We start from the raw sequence: 15,302 nt of genomic DNA on the forward strand, positions 1-15,302 counted from the left end.
CTATACAACTTCCAATGATTGAAGGAAGACTTTGTTTATTTTAAAATTGGCTTTTAAACTATCCACTTATTTAATCATAACAAATTTGGAATCTCTTCCTTGACTTCAACAGTGGAACACTTGGCTCAGGATATGTGGGCCATTATTTCCTCATTCTTTAGCATAAAAGCAAACTGGCAGCTGGATTTTTTTGGGACTCTTTTAAAGATATCCAGATAATCCTCTGAGAAACCATACTAGGTCATGTCAGCATTTCTCTAAAACTCAGGTTATAGCTCCTGTCAGTGCTTCGTTTTCTAACAGTAGGCATGAACAGCCTGGGCTGTTACTTTATTTACATACTGTGATGAGTAAAAAGCCCAAGCCCATAGTCTAGATTCTTGTGTACCCTGAAAACCCATTTATAAACCTCTCATTTACTTCTCTTGGACTGCAATTTCCACCATTTTGTGATGGAATGCAAACCTTCTTTTTCCCAAACATGGCAAAAATGCATTTTTAGCTCTTTCAGTGCTCTCACAGCTCTAGACCCACTGACACTATAACATTAGTCTGGATTTGCATCACTGTGACAGCAAGCAGAGCCTGTCTGCCAGCACACAGACTCAACAGACAGAAATCTGAATGGAAAATGGGGTAAGTATAGGAGTGAATGGTGCTTGAATAATGTTACTGCAGAACACCCTCGCATAATGCTCACGGTATAGGAGAGATGCTTAGAGAGGTGGGAGAATAGCAAGAAATTAAGAGTGAGGGCATATCAGGGGACATTTTCAGTTTTGTTTTTTCCTAGGTAAACTTTTATGTGGTTTGCCCTAAGTACAAGACAGCTTGCTGAAAGCTATAATATCTTCTTCCCTTACCCTTATCATAACTTTGGCAACAGAAAAAGATCACACATGTGAACTGAAAAAGTCAAGTATCTAAATGATCGGAAATGAACTGTTTAAATTAGAGCAAGAGCTGCAACTTGGAGAAGGAAAGGAGCCATACCCTTGGGAACACAATGATTATTTGTGCCCTTTTAAAATCCTAGAAAACCAAGAAGTGCAGATGAGCCAAGAGCTATTTTGGGAAAAAAAAACCAGTCCTTCCTTACTCCAGAGATCAAAGGAAAAACCATTAGGCAAAGCTAAAATCATGTCTGAAGGACCAGAGGCTCTGGAAAAAGCAATACTGGTACCACTGTTCATCAGCACAGAGAGAAATGATACATCACAGCTTGGTCTCTAGGGCCACAGTGGATAATTTCTCAGTGGTCCCTCTTCCCTCTCCTCTATTCCACCAGTCCAGTCCCTGTTTGCAATCAGTGTCTTGGTCTGTCCTCACAATTACACATGAGGAGCAACAAGGAGTGGAAAGGAATAAATGGGTCCATGGCCACACTGAGGAGAGTGCACACTGATCCCTCTTGGGTTTTGTTAGTGGTATTCCTTGAGCAGAGTCTCTTCCTACTCTACTAATCTACTGCCAGAATATGTCAGCGTCCCAGGGGCTGGGAAGACAGGCAGAAGCAAGCCGGCAGGCCAAGAGGGAAAGGTTTCTGCTCCTAGGAGTGAGGAGAAATAGAGCTTCCCGAGCACACAACTTCCTGAGGGGTCACAATTGGCCACCAGGATCTTGGAACCTGCTGGTTCCAAGTGATGATGGGAACAGTGTACATCTGTATCTACTCTTGGTAAAGAAACAGCGCTGCACCTCTAGGGAAATCCATTTTTCCCTGATAGGAACAGCCCTGCAGAGCTCTAAACACAAGCACACATTTTGCGATATGGGGACGAGAGTCCGTATTTGGAAAGGTGAGCTTTCACTACCTCTTAGGCGTTACTGAGCTTTGCAGAGGCAACTTCCTAAGGCTAAAGTCATCAAACAATTTAACTTCCTGTTCAAGCATTGCCATTACAGTGGTTTCACTTGGCTGTGCATCATGTGCTGCGGAGGGAGGAGGAGAGAACTTGTGTGAGCTACCGAGGGTGCAGCCTGGCCCCACGGGGAAGGAAGGCTGGTGGCACAGGGCCCTGGGAGACGTGGCAGTGCCTGCAGGGGGTGGGGACAAGGCATTGGGCCCACCATTAGCACCATGCTCCTGGGGATCCTCGTGGTGCTCTGCTTCATCCCCACTGCTGATGTAACAGGTAACAAAAACCCCCACATTTCAATCCTTTCCACTACTTTTCCTCACTTTGATCATCAGGAGGGAGAAGGTCAGGTATAGCTTTGAATTAATTTTGCACAAATTATTCTGTTTGGATGAAAGGGGAGAGATGGAGCATGCTGCTAAGACTGCACATGGATCAACCTGATGTAACTAAGAGGTTGATTTTTCTCCTGCCACAAGTATCCCTCCAAGATAAGACCCAAGAGCTTTCTTTTAATTTGACTTCTCTTCAGATGCATTTGGAAATTGCATGCACAGATAGAGGGGGGTTTGTTTCACCTTTTGCCCCCATGCTTTACAAATTTTGCTCAAAAGTGCCTTCTTTTGGGGGGCTGAGGGGCTGAGAAGACCTGGTGCCAGTGCCTCTGCTGGGGCAGCCTCTCCACCACCTCCTAAGTCTCCTGTGCAAAGCTCCAGGTCCCACCATGGCCTGGCTCGGTGTGATGGGCTGCAGAGCTGAGCCCACCCACATCCTCACAGAACTATCAAATAAAAGGACCAAAAGCAGAATTGCTTACCGAGCTCAAAGAGGAGAGGATGGGAATTTACAAGTTTCTGATTTTTGCATTTTTTAGTAGTTTATTGATAGTAGATATCTAGCTTCTTTCTGAAAAGATCTTCAACAACAAAAAATGTCTATTTGTGTTTCTGAAATCCCGAGTCTTAGTGAATCTTTCTGAATCTTAAGTTTTTGTGGCTGAGGATATTTTGTCTTGATGTTGTCTTGCTGATGCAGTGTTCGTATGTTCAGAGCTAACATCTTTCCAAGGAGTACATCAAAATGCAAAGCAAGGCAAGGGATGACAGGTTTTTCTAGTATAATCTTGAGACAATTCTTCAGACTGCTGGCCTGTGAACTGTTGTTATTGGGTCTTCTCCAAATATCAGTGTTTTGTATTTTACAGGGAAGTATCTACAGAAAAGAACAAAATCTGTTTCCGGTACAAAACTTTTCACATATAGCACATATTTAAAGAGCTCCTTTTTCTAATATGAGAGAATCTGTTTTTCCTTATTTCTGCCTAATTTTTCTATAATTCTTTTCCTCAGTGAAAGCATTGTAATTTGCAGGACACCATGATCTACATTTCTTTAGATCATAGGCTTTTTCTTCCTTGTCCTTTTCCCATGTTTGTAATTCTGCGTTCGCAATATCGCAATTATTTCCACAGCGGGCCCCTGGGTTGTCAGAGAGGACACTGATTCCAGAAGGGGATAAGTATCAGCAGTGGGTTAACAGTTTTAAAAACATTTCCATGAGGTGTGAACAGCTTTTAAGCAACTCTTTTGAATTGCAACAAAATAAAATACAGTGTGTGATTAGCAAAGGCATGGGTTATGCCATGACTCTATAGACATTTAAACATTTGTTTTGCATGAAGAACTTGAGTTTCTCCAATAGCTTCACAAAGAATGTTCAACTCCTTGAAGAGAAGCACATGAGGTCTCTTGCTTCTCAGGGCTCTCATATTTCCCCCATATCTTTTCTCCATGTCTTCTCTTCATTCTGATTGAGATGATTGATCCTTAGTATGTGGAAAACATTAAGGCAGGTCAAAACCCCGCAGGACTTCCTCAAGGTGCAAAGCGTATTATAGGCCTCAGGTATTTTGTTTTGGGGAATATAAGAGAATTTGTCCCATTCTGCTGCTGCTAGACTGTACCAGTGAGTGCTGCAGGTTGAGTTTGAATTGTAGAAAGGACTTAAAAAATCAGCTTGTGCATTTCCCTTTTGCAGAAACACTAACATTTACAGAGTTTGTTCTCCCTGCCTTTTTGTTGGCTAAATAATTAACTTGCTCTTGTCTTTCAGGGAGGCAGCTTGACCATGTTGCCTGTCCCATGTACTTTGTGAAATAATGAATATAAGTGGGTTCCCACTGCAGCATACCACAAATTACCTCATCTTTTTACTACCTGCATCACCTTCTGGCTTACGGTCTCTGGGTGTTATAATCAACCTCTAACCCACTAAGGTTATCAGAACTCAGAAGATTTATGAGGCAAGGTTAGCTAAGATTAAGATGACATCAACAAATTCTTATTTAAAAAAAAAAAAAAAATCACAATCTGACACAAAAACCCCCTGTGCTCACACTGGGTTTGATTTAAGCAAGAGTGTCACCTGGGCTTTATGTAGTACTGTGCTTCCTGCAGTACTCGCACCGAGGTAGGAAAGATTAGCAGAAAGCAAGTCTATAACGGCTAGAAGGGCTAGATCCCTCCAGCTGCATGTTATACACACAGCTGGGTGGCCTAAAACCAAAGTAAAAGAGAAAGACCCTTTACCTGGGAAAGAAGAGTAAAGGTAATTGAACAACAGACCACCAGCAGCAAAACTGGAAGAGCTTTGTTTATAACATAGCTGTGTGTCTTTCGGTTTGTGGATTAAATAAATTCCCTCCACCTTTTCCCCTAGCCCTCCAGGAACTTAAGTGGGCCATTTCCTTACAGAAATCCCACCTTATCCCAGATTCTTTGCTCTGGCAAATAGCTGCTTGAAGTCAACTGGCATGGAGAAGAAAGAAAGGGGAGTACAAAATATTTTTAGCAGAATATTTTTTTCCAATAGCTGCTGATGATTCATGGAAAGTTCTGGAAAAAAAACCCCTCAAAATAGTTATTTTCCGTTACTTTGTCGTCTCTATTTCACTTTCTTGGCAAATAAGAAAGAAAGAAAACAAAACTTCAATGAAGTTTTACTTGCATCAGGGGTCCACGATTAGAGAGTCATGGATGGCAATTTTTTTTCATGATGCAAAAACCCCTCACGTGATCTAGCATGACATAAAGCTTAACATTAATATAAGCTTAAGAAACGTTTAGAGATCTTACACACCATTGCATATAAATCCTAAGATCCTGAGAGAGCTTGCAGCCTGTGTACACTGACTTAAATGATTTTACATTTTTAGACTTCGCAGCGTTTTGAAACTGTAGACAATGATTTTTCATAACTGCTGTTTTCTTGTCTGGGTACAGCCAAGATACAGATATTTATTACTATGCAGCGTGACAGCTCTGGAAATGGCAATCATAACCCTATTTAGGGGAAAGCATACACTAATGGAAACACAGACTAAATGTTTCAGAGTTTCACCATTTTAATAAACCCAGAGCAACATTTATGAGAAAAACTGTCTCTGTGAAGGCAAAAGCAGCCTCAGCCCAATGTTTGCTCAGAATGGTCCAGATCCTACTAAGAATATAATAATACTACTAAGATCCTACTAAGAATATAATCAAATCCTATTCAGATCACAATTGAAGTAAGGGATGTTTGGCCTTACTCTGTTTTCCCTGTGAAACTAGTACATGTTTTTGATTGACTTTCTTCAATTCAAAGAAAATCCAAGCCCGGAGGAGGCGGATGACAGCAGGGCCTGTCTAACATGCCTTTAGGGTAAGCCTGCCTTGCCCCTGCGGGCATTGCAGCCCAATCAATTCATGTGGTGCTAATTAATTCCTATAAATGAAAACCAAAAGATCTTGCTCAATCAATTTAGATTTGAACTATTAGACCCGTTTTGTGAAAACGGACTTGGGTGCTTAGCTTAAATCATGTAGGAGCAGCCTTCATTTACTGATCCACACATAAACCTCTTCTCACTGCTCGGCCACCCTGCATCCCAACATCTGCAGCATGGGGCTGGGTTATCAATGCCCGGCCCGCATGCCAAGGCACACAGACTGGACTGTAAATCCAAGAAGTGGAAATGTCAAAGGAACTTATCCTTTTAGGCGAGTATATCAAAAGAGACTGGTTGCCAATTAGCACAACATCATGGCAGGGACATAGATAGTCCAAAGCTGCAGTTAAATAGTGGAGTTCAAGCTATGTACTTGAAGCTATGTACTAAACACCAGGAATTCAGATTATCTGACAACAGAGGAACATGGGGGGTAAGTCATAGGGGTCTGCAGACGAGTCTAAGTAACATTTGAAGGTGGTACCTCAGTGATGAGATTTTTAGTGTCCTTTGTCTTTCCTCTCGCCATAGCAAAAATCTGTTCAGGCTGAGCAATAAACATCCATTAGTTTTCTGTAAGTACTTGCAGTGAAAAATAAGCAAGAGTTTTTCTGAAGTGTAATGCTTTTGCAAGTGTCTGTTCCTATTTTGGTTGTAAACTCTGAGGCAGAAAAGGCTTCTTCTGAAGGTGCAGTCAGTCCCTTTGACAAAAAGGGTTACAGTGGTGGGCACTGCTATGGTGCAAATCAGACTCAAGTGAGATAAGTAGAATTCTGCTGTGGTACAGGTAGAACAATTCTAATGCAGAGTTGCACATTGCCATTTAGGCCAAATATCAATTTTCTGGCCAACAAAAATATGACCAAATACCTTGTCTAAAAGGGTGGAATCCAAACCTCACCCCTTACTAGAATGCCTTATAAGCCTATGCAAGCGCTTTTGTCGGAAAACGCTGACTCGATGAAACTGAAGTGTTTTGCTGAAATGTCTTCATTTCGATGAAAATTTACCACAGGCAGCACCTCCACAAGAAATTTGCCTTGTCTGTTATTAATCTGCCACTCAGTATCAGGATTTCAAACTCTGTATCTCTTTCTGCTGGAAAGCCTATAAATGCTCATCCTTCAACAAAACAAAAAGTTTCACCACGTTCGGTGAAACAAAAATCCCAAAAACATGGGATTTCAGAGATGTGATGAGCTTTGCTCCACCCTCCATGCTATCTTGAAAAAAGAGACAAAAGGAAGATGGACTACACTCTTTCTTTGCTAAAGACAAGATAGTAGAGTATTCCCTGTCTCACATCTTCCTGCTCTTATGAGAAGAAGGGACTGGTAAACAAGACTTTCAGTGAGAAAATGAACAACTTCAGCGGTTTCATGGGTTGGGCTGGTAAATGGAGACCTGCTAGCTGTAGGTTGTTTTTACTGCCTACACCCTACAACTAGTCCTGGCCACCTCATGCATCTCTTTTTGTTTTACCCTCTGTTAGCATGTTCATCCAAAAGGAATACCCTAAAGAGGCTGGGGTACTCCATCTTCTTGTGCAGGTATGAACATACTAAATGTAGCCATTTGGTACTAAATATTGTTAAACAAGGTGAAATACTTGTTTCCTGGGCATTCTGGATCTGGTCTCCCCACTCCGTCTCCCTTACTAGACTGTTTTAAGTCTTGTCACGTGGATTAGGTAGAAAGAATATAGGTTTTGCAGCAGGTTTTGAGGACAAGAGATACAATTGTCATTCTTACAACCACAGCAATTCTTGGGGATCTATATAGGCTGCTAAGAGCTATGTGAGTTGAGCTTGCATGAAGACTTAACGCAGTCATATACACACACAAAAGGGTGTCCTTAGTTCTGGCAAGTTCCTAGCTTAAAAGCCAAAACTCCCTTCCTCTTACTTACAAATTACCACTTGAAAAGGAGGGCCTGATTTGTACGGGATGAATTTTCTTGGAAGAAATTGTCTTTCTGCATAGCCCTTGCAGTGTTTCATTGTTTGGCAGATAGTAGCACGGAGGTCTACATGTCAGAAAACATTTCCTGTTTATGTATCAGTCCGGTCAATCCAAATTGAATTATACCTTTGCGTGATGTGCTTTTTTGCAAGCCATTCAAGTGCTAAGTGCCAATGCAGTGTCAAATTAGTCAGCTCCTGAGTCCTTTGAGAGATTAAGAATCTCCTACAGCTGCTAGCTAGAAATGACTTATTTTACATTAAAATGATAGCAGATCATGCTTTTAGTGCTCATCATTCAAGGTCCAAACCCTTGAAATGGTTCAGCAAATTTGACCTGCAAACTCTTCAAGTCTTGTCCTTGGATTAAAAATATTCTCTTATCTGACTGCTAAACTAAGCATTTAATTCACAGTATTTTCTCTCCATAATGCCCCCTGTGGAATCTGCTTGCTAAGGAAAGGATAGACTAAGGTAACTTTACATATACATACATGCCAAGTAGCCTTCTGAGCCCCGATGTTAAATCTTAATCACATGGGCCACTTTCTGTAGTAGTGTTCTGACTGAAGAAAAACACTCTAAACCTCAGTCTCCCCTAGTGACTATATAATTATTTATATAGAGGAGAATTGCTGCAACAAGAGCTCCTGTGAGAAATCGCTCCTGCAGCTTGGTGGTTACATACTCCCTAGAAGGGAGCATCAGCAGGGGAGAGGAGATACGGAGAAGAGTTGCACAGGAGGATGCGTGGTTCTGAAGTCTCATACTGTATTTTATAAACAAGTATTTTTCTCACTTTCTCCCCTCCTCTCCCTTCCAGAAAACAAGATTTTAGTGGCTCAGCGTCCTTTGCTCATTGTAGCTAACAAAACTGCAACTCTAGTCTGCAACTACACATACAATGGAACAGGGAAGGAATTTCGAGCTTCCCTGCACAAAGGAACAGACAGTGCAGTTGAAGTTTGCTTTATTTCATGGAATACAACCAACACTAGCAGTAATTCAAATAAAGAATTCAACTGTACGGGGAGTCATAATAAAGACAAAGTAATCTTCAGTCTTTGGAATATGAGTGCCAGCCAAACTGACATCTACTTCTGCAAAATTGAGGCCATGTATCCACCCCCATATGTCTACAATGAGAAAAGCAACGGGACCGTTATTCACGTGAAAGGTAAGCTGGGAAATCTCTGTAGGCCAGTATCCTCCTTATACACACTCTCTACATGATTACTTGAGGCAGTGTGTTGCCTTAAAAAAGAAAAAAGGTTGGGTTGCCTGGTAAAACCACATTCCTGCTCCTGATGTCCTGAAGAAGACATCTTAAAATGATGATTAGCACAAATGGCACATTGGAACAAGAGGTAAATAAGCAGAAATTGAGGTTTTTGCTTTCATGTACCTAAAGTTTTCTTTGTTCTTTTCTTTAAAGAGACACTCATCCAAACACAAGAGCCTCAGTCTGCAATTCCTTTGTGGATTATGGTGGCAGTGACTGGAGTTCTTGCTTTCTACAGCATGCTAATAACTGCAGTGTTTATAAACTACTGGGTAAGAAACTACTGTTTCCCTTTGCTCTGTATGATCTTTGTCTTTAGTTCATTTCTCAGGCTATACTTGCCATGTCTACTACAAACTCGCTGACACCCCTCATTTCAGGATCACCGTGCTTCTTCACCCCAGCACACCCATGCTATGCCCCAAAGGAGTTACAACACCAGATGTTCTCCAGGTGGGCAGTCAGGCCTCTGCAGTAGAGTCCTAAAGCTAATAGTAATGCCATAGTGTTGGCAGCGCCCTGCACACCAGCAATACCGGGACACTGTCTCTAGCTCTGCCAGTTGTCCCTGTCAGGGAAATCTAGCACAATCATTCCTGGAAAAATCCTTTGAGACTATACTGACAGAAGGAGCTCACCCTACAGTAAAACAATCTTTAGGGAACCCTCAGTCGGCCCAAGACCATCTGCACTTATGTCTTGTGCCTATCCAGCAGTTCCCTCGAGTACCCACTATTTCTGGCAGCTTGACTGCAAGGGAAAAGGAGCACTGGGATCTCAGTAGTCTCTCGTCTGCCTCTGTACATTAACCCTAAGAAAGCTGAGACAGTTTTATGGCTCATTATTTTTGCTTTCTAATCTCTCTGGAGAGTTGGCTGGCCCAGGTCATATCCTGTTCTGCCTGCTGGGGTAAAGAGACAGTGAGCCATGATGCAGAGGCAGCAGAAGGACATCTTACTTGACAAGTCTTAGGATCATGATCTCCCAGAGCTGATTTACACTACTTACTCCACGTGGGAAAGACTTCAACAATAACCATAGAGAGCTCTGTTTCTTGCACTCTGCCTTTCCCCTCTATCTTTGTCATTAAATAGCAATTTTCAACACATTACAAGGCAGCCTGTATAAAGGGCCCAGAGTCCCTGACAGGGTAAATGTCACATGTATACAGAAAGCCACTCTCACTGCTAGCTGAAGCTTGAGATCTGTTAAACGTTTTGCAAAAATACACTTGCTCAACATATGGCTATTTCTAATGGAAAACAATCAAATGGGGCATCACAATAGGAAAATACACAGGCAGGTTAAGTGGTCCTTCTTTGTGCCTTATTGTAGAGGCTGGCTCCTATGAGAGCTCAGGGGATCACAGCAAACAGCTGCTGGTGTTACAGTGCTGTGCCCTGATGAGATACTGTAGCTTCAAATCCATCATTTGCCTCATCTGAACCATTTTCTCTCTGCTATATGCGTTTGGTACGTAATGGCTACACACTTTGCTACTAACATGTCTGCCCCTAGCAAGAGTGACAATGCTGCATTGTGATGTGTGCTGTTTGCTGCATCAGTTTTTACCTGCTGTTATCGCTGCTGGTGGTATTCTCCTGATAATATGTACGCAGAGTGTGGATGTACTTAGGGTGTTGCTGGATGTAAATACAGCTGCCTAGAAGACATTGTGAATTGTAAAAAAAAAGGTCCTGAAATATAATACCTGACAGCCATGGCAAGCCTGTTTCACTTGAGTTCCTGAAAGCAGCTAAAAATATGTCTATTTTCATGCAGTTCTGCTTTCCCTGGAGGAAAACTGCTTTCCTCTCCAAAAGTAGCAGCCTTTGATCTGTATCAGTCCAGCAAACACCCATACTAGTAAAATGTCTTTTTCCCCATGCAAAATTACCTCTTAGGTGAATTAAAAATCCTATATTTACATATACAGATAAAGTTTTTGTACCTAATGATTTACACGCATTGACTGCATTGCATGGCTTAAGCAGTATGCAACTTACATTTAACACCTTGCATATATATAAGATTAGTATAAAAAAAGCTTAAAACGTTTCATAGTAACTGCCCCACTCCACATGTACAGCATAATTCAGCCATCAGATTTTCTAATGCAAAACTCCTCCAATTCCACAGCATTACAAGTATATTGCAGCATATGCAAATATTTATGTACATAGGAAGGAAACTTAAGGAGTAAAAAGGAAACTGCAAAAGAAGGTATGATCAGTACTAAGGAAAAAGCATGGAATCACTTTACCTAACCCCTGATCAATAAAACCTTAAGCTACACAAAAACACCAACCTTGTAAACAGCCTGCAGCAGTCAGAGGTTCAAATGCTGCTGTAGCCACAAACTTCCTCTGTGATTATTGGCAAATTATTTCACCTGTCTTCTGCTGCTCTTATTTCTGAAAGAGACGATGCCTCCCTTGTCTCACAGGGGCATTGTGTGGCAGGAATTCAACAGTGGAAATGAGATTTTTCAAGCCCAGATAGTGAGACAGATAAAAGATTAATATCAGCTCTGATTCTTTCGTCCCTTAGAGGAAAGCTCAGAACAATATATACATTGTGTGTTACTGCTATAAATAGTAGGCAAATCATGATATAGGTAGCCTGGGCTGATTTTTCCTGCTCTTATTCTGTTTGAATTAAACTAATTTCTTTTTTCCTCCAAATAAATGAGGACAGCCTTCACTTCTCAGACTGTATTGCTTCTGCTGAGTCATTCCATAGCTGAGAATTGATGGTGAGAGGCATCAGTTTGTATCCTTAGTTTGCAGCATTCCTTTACCTGGAGAACTAACACTGTAAATCTCTCAGCAGATAAGATGGAGACTTACATTCAGGCTGGGCAAATTCCACAGATTATTTTATGAGAACATGTGTTCTAATTCTTCTGTAAATCTATTTAAACCTGAGGCTGCCTTATCAATATGACTGCTTCCCTGAACCAGGACCTAGGGCCAGAATTGTCAGCAGTTAATATGAGAGTTAGGTGAGACAATTTGTTAATTCAAAGAACGAAAATTAATCAAATCCCTTATTAACAGTCAAAAGCCCTCTGCTCAAAGGATCCCTGTCCCCTTTCTTCTTCTCCCTTTTTGAATGATCACCCCAGGTGAGACAGACTAATTGCAGAAATGTTTTCACACTCCTCTTCCCCCTTCTCCCACAGCAAAAATCCAAAAAGAATATGTACCATCAGAGTGACTACATGAACATGACTCCCCGGCACCCACCACACCAGAAGAACAAGGGTTACCCATCCTATGCGCCAACACGAGACTACACTGCATATAGGTCCTGGCAGCCATGATACCCACCAGCTGCCCCACCAGTAGCCTCATATGCTAAGTCACTTGCTCTTGGGCATGAAAGGACAGCTGCTCATTTTCTCATCTTTACTGATCATGGAAACCTACACCATAGCAAGTATTGGCTAAACTTTGATATAATATACTAAACGAAAAACAAACAAACAAACAAACGTAAAAAGGGGGGGTGGGGTGGTAAAAAAGGTTTGTTCTCCATGATGGCCAAAAATGAGATACAACTTGTGTTGGGGGCTGTCAGTGGGTAAGATAGAAAAATGGCATCAGGCCTCAGAGCTGATCTTTTAACATTTGTGGTTTTGCTCAGCTGTTGGGAGAACCAGAATTTCTGACCTTTCCCAATAACTGCTGCCTTTGGTTTAACCCCATGTTTCCTTTCCTGTATGTTTAATCCTCAGAAACCCTTGTTGCTGTTAAATGTGGCAAAATGGAAAAAAAATAAAAATAATGTTTTCTTCCCTACAAGAGCAGGGCACAGTTTGAAGTTCAAAACACATGCTTGAAAGAAAGAGGGAAAAGTCAGCCAGAAGGCATCCAAGGTATTAGGCTATGGCACCAATGGGCGGCCAGGAAAAATCAAGCTGATAGAAAACTGTTTTTCAAAACCTTCACCATGTGAGTCCTTATGTTGGACACTTCATAGATGTTTGTAAGGCCATGTGAAGTCATGACCAAGCAACTCCACAGAGTGAGAAAGTAATCAACTTGAAGACAAAATCAAGACAAGCAGGAGAGGAAGTAAATTCTGTTGCTGTCATGAAGAACCCCATTTCTGCTTTGTTTGCCTCTTACAGTGAGGGAACACAAGTCATCTGGGAAGCATTAGAAGACACAGAGGTCAGATTTTGAGGAAAGCTTTACTTTAATTTTTGAATTTTTGTTTCTATCCAAAAGGCATTCTGCTAAGGCCTGAAAATTCATGCACATCTTCTTGCACCTAGGTTGTAGCAGAGCTCTTTTGAAAATCTGGGTCCAGTTATGAGCAACTAAAGATCACATGAATTTTTTTTCCATAAGTACCCAATTTTTGGATGAGAGAGTATCCTTCATTCACACCATTGTGAATTGGACCTGCAAGTGTCCAGCTGCCTGCAGGGACTTCTCTGGGCACTTCAAGGAACTTTGTGTTGACTGGAGGTTACCATTCTATCTAAAGATGTTCTTCAGGAATGCTCCATGCTGGAGAAGGACAAAGTCTTCAGCAAAACCTGCTTCATTCTTTCAATTAAGCATGTTTACATTAACAAGACATCCTAAACTGTAATTGGGGTTGTCTTGGCATAAAATCTCTTTTCATACTAAGGAGATGATGTTTATTTCATAGGGACTACTGAATAAATAACTAAATGACAAATAAATCCATATTCCCACCTTGAAATAAAATTTGGATTGTACAGTGTCTACTTTCCTCCAAATTGGGTAAGAAGATTCTTTCTCTCCATGAGGAGACATGACAAAAAAAGAGATGTGGAAGTGTGTCAACAACCTGCTTTGACATCTGAACTCAAGAAAAAAACTTTGGCTCTTCCTAATTGGAAGTTTTATTTGAGTTTGCTGACCGTGCCCCAAACCATTCATTCTAAGTCGTATCGCCATGAACCATGGCATGCTGTGCCACCTCTGAGCAGCAGTGAGGTGCCTTCTGTCCCCACAGCTAGATGCAGCTCTGCCATGGTAGGGCACAGGGCCCACAGTGCTAATGGCAAGTGAAGCTTGAGTGCCTGCTGCCATGATGCAGTGCTGTGCATTTGGCACGGGACTGCGGTCTTGGAGCCAGCAGGCCCTGGGAGCTTTGCTCTGGGTCAGTTCAGCAAACTCAAAAGCCTATGATTGGGTTGAAGAACTTCAAAACAAAGTATTTTTATTTATTTATTCTCCTTTCCCCTCACCACATGTACAAACTCCTCAAGGCTGATATTTTTCTGCATACATTCTTTATTCTCTCTTCCTAAAAAGTCCCTCACTGTGCCTTTGTACCACAGCCAAGGCAGCAAGGAGGATGTGCAGGGGGTGGAAGGGAGGGGGCAAGGCCGGACCCATGGCAGTCCCTGCGTAGTCCCAGCTTGGCCCTCCTTGCTGGCTCTGACTAGGGGCATGCTAATGCCTCCCTCCTCACGTGGAAGGGAGAAGTGGATGATCCTGGCAGAGAGCAGCAGGCTGGGCACAGCCCTCCGACAGGGTACAGCGCTGTCTTGCCATGCTCCGTGCCACCTACCAGCATTGCCATTGTATAACCCAACATCAACAAGTGCTCTGATTACAATGCACTGTGAAAAATCACATCTTCTAGTGCAAAGGTAAGGTGAGATGACAAATGCGTGTCAAAAGCATAAAACAGGGTAAACGTTTTTTGTTTAAACTGTATATATATACCTTTATATATATATGTATCTATTTCATTATATCTATATTTGTTAGAGTTTTATTATGTATTTTGCAACCTCCTTTTAAAATTATTAAATGGATACAGCAAATTAAATCCTGAATAAATGCATTGGGCCTGAGGCTAGCCAGAGGAAAGTATTACTTTCTAAAGCAAATGTTGGTATAATTTGCTTTCCTTCCCCCAACACTTTTGTAATTTCCATATTTAAAACGTACTGATAGCTCCCAGGACATGATACTGGAAAGTAATCCTGGAACATCTGGAACAAGTATTAATTCATTTGACTGACCAAAAGGAAAGGGAGATAGAGGGAAACATCCTAAATATATAATGAAAAAGAATAAGAACCAGGAGAGGAGAGGCTCCAGCCTGTGTTAAAATGGACATCACTGTTATATTAAAGCACTGTAGGGACAAAAATTACAGACTATTGGAGATAAGATACCAGTAAATATGTTTTATCCACCACTGTAAGGGACTAAAAAGTGTTTGCGGAAAAGCAAGCCAGTTAAGCCAGGAGTCTGGCTCTGCATATGTGGATCAGCATATATGACAAACAGAGCAGTCCTAATTTATTCCATCTGGTTTTAGGCAATGCATAACATACTGGGACAGCCCTGGCCCTCCCTGGCCCTGCCTTTGGGGTCTATATGCTGTTTACAGCATGATGTAAAGAGAAACCTCCCTCTGTTGCTGCTCCGAAT

The 15,302-nt window shown here is 41.7% G+C and overlaps 1 protein-coding gene across 1 annotated transcript; it reads left to right on the forward strand.

Annotated features, from left to right (window-relative positions):
- Positions 1–1,996: 1,996 nt before the first annotated feature.
- On the forward strand, positions 1,997–13,554 carry CD28 (CD28 molecule). The gene is made up of 4 exons (XM_014954243.1): positions 1,997–2,135; positions 8,413–8,766; positions 9,025–9,143; positions 12,056–13,554. Exons 1-4 carry the CDS (start codon positions 2,081–2,083, stop codon positions 12,194–12,196), a joined length of 669 nt encoding a protein of 222 aa, XP_014809729.1. The 5' UTR covers positions 1,997–2,080; the 3' UTR covers positions 12,197–13,554.
- The last annotated feature ends 1,748 nt before the right edge of the window (positions 13,555–15,302 follow it).

The sequence above is a fragment of the Calidris pugnax genome, unplaced genomic scaffold (genome assembly GCF_001431845.1).
Source record: "Calidris pugnax isolate Ruff unplaced genomic scaffold, ASM143184v1 scaffold103, whole genome shotgun sequence".
In the NCBI taxonomy this organism is placed as follows: domain Eukaryota; kingdom Metazoa; phylum Chordata; class Aves; order Charadriiformes; family Scolopacidae; genus Calidris; species Calidris pugnax.

Bases quoted from the DNA above. Each gene is read 5' to 3' on its own strand.
- CD28 (XM_014954243.1), top strand. From the start codon at position 2,081: ATGCTCCTGGGGATCCTCGTGGTGCTCTGCTTCATCCCCACTGCTGAT. The intron at 8,767-9,024 runs GTAAGCTGGGAA...TTTTCTTTAAAG, and splicing joins GACCGTTATTCACGTGAAAG to AGACACTCATCCAAACACAA. The intron at 9,144-12,055 runs GTAAGAAACTAC...CTTCTCCCACAG, and splicing joins CAGTGTTTATAAACTACTGG to CAAAAATCCAAAAAGAATAT.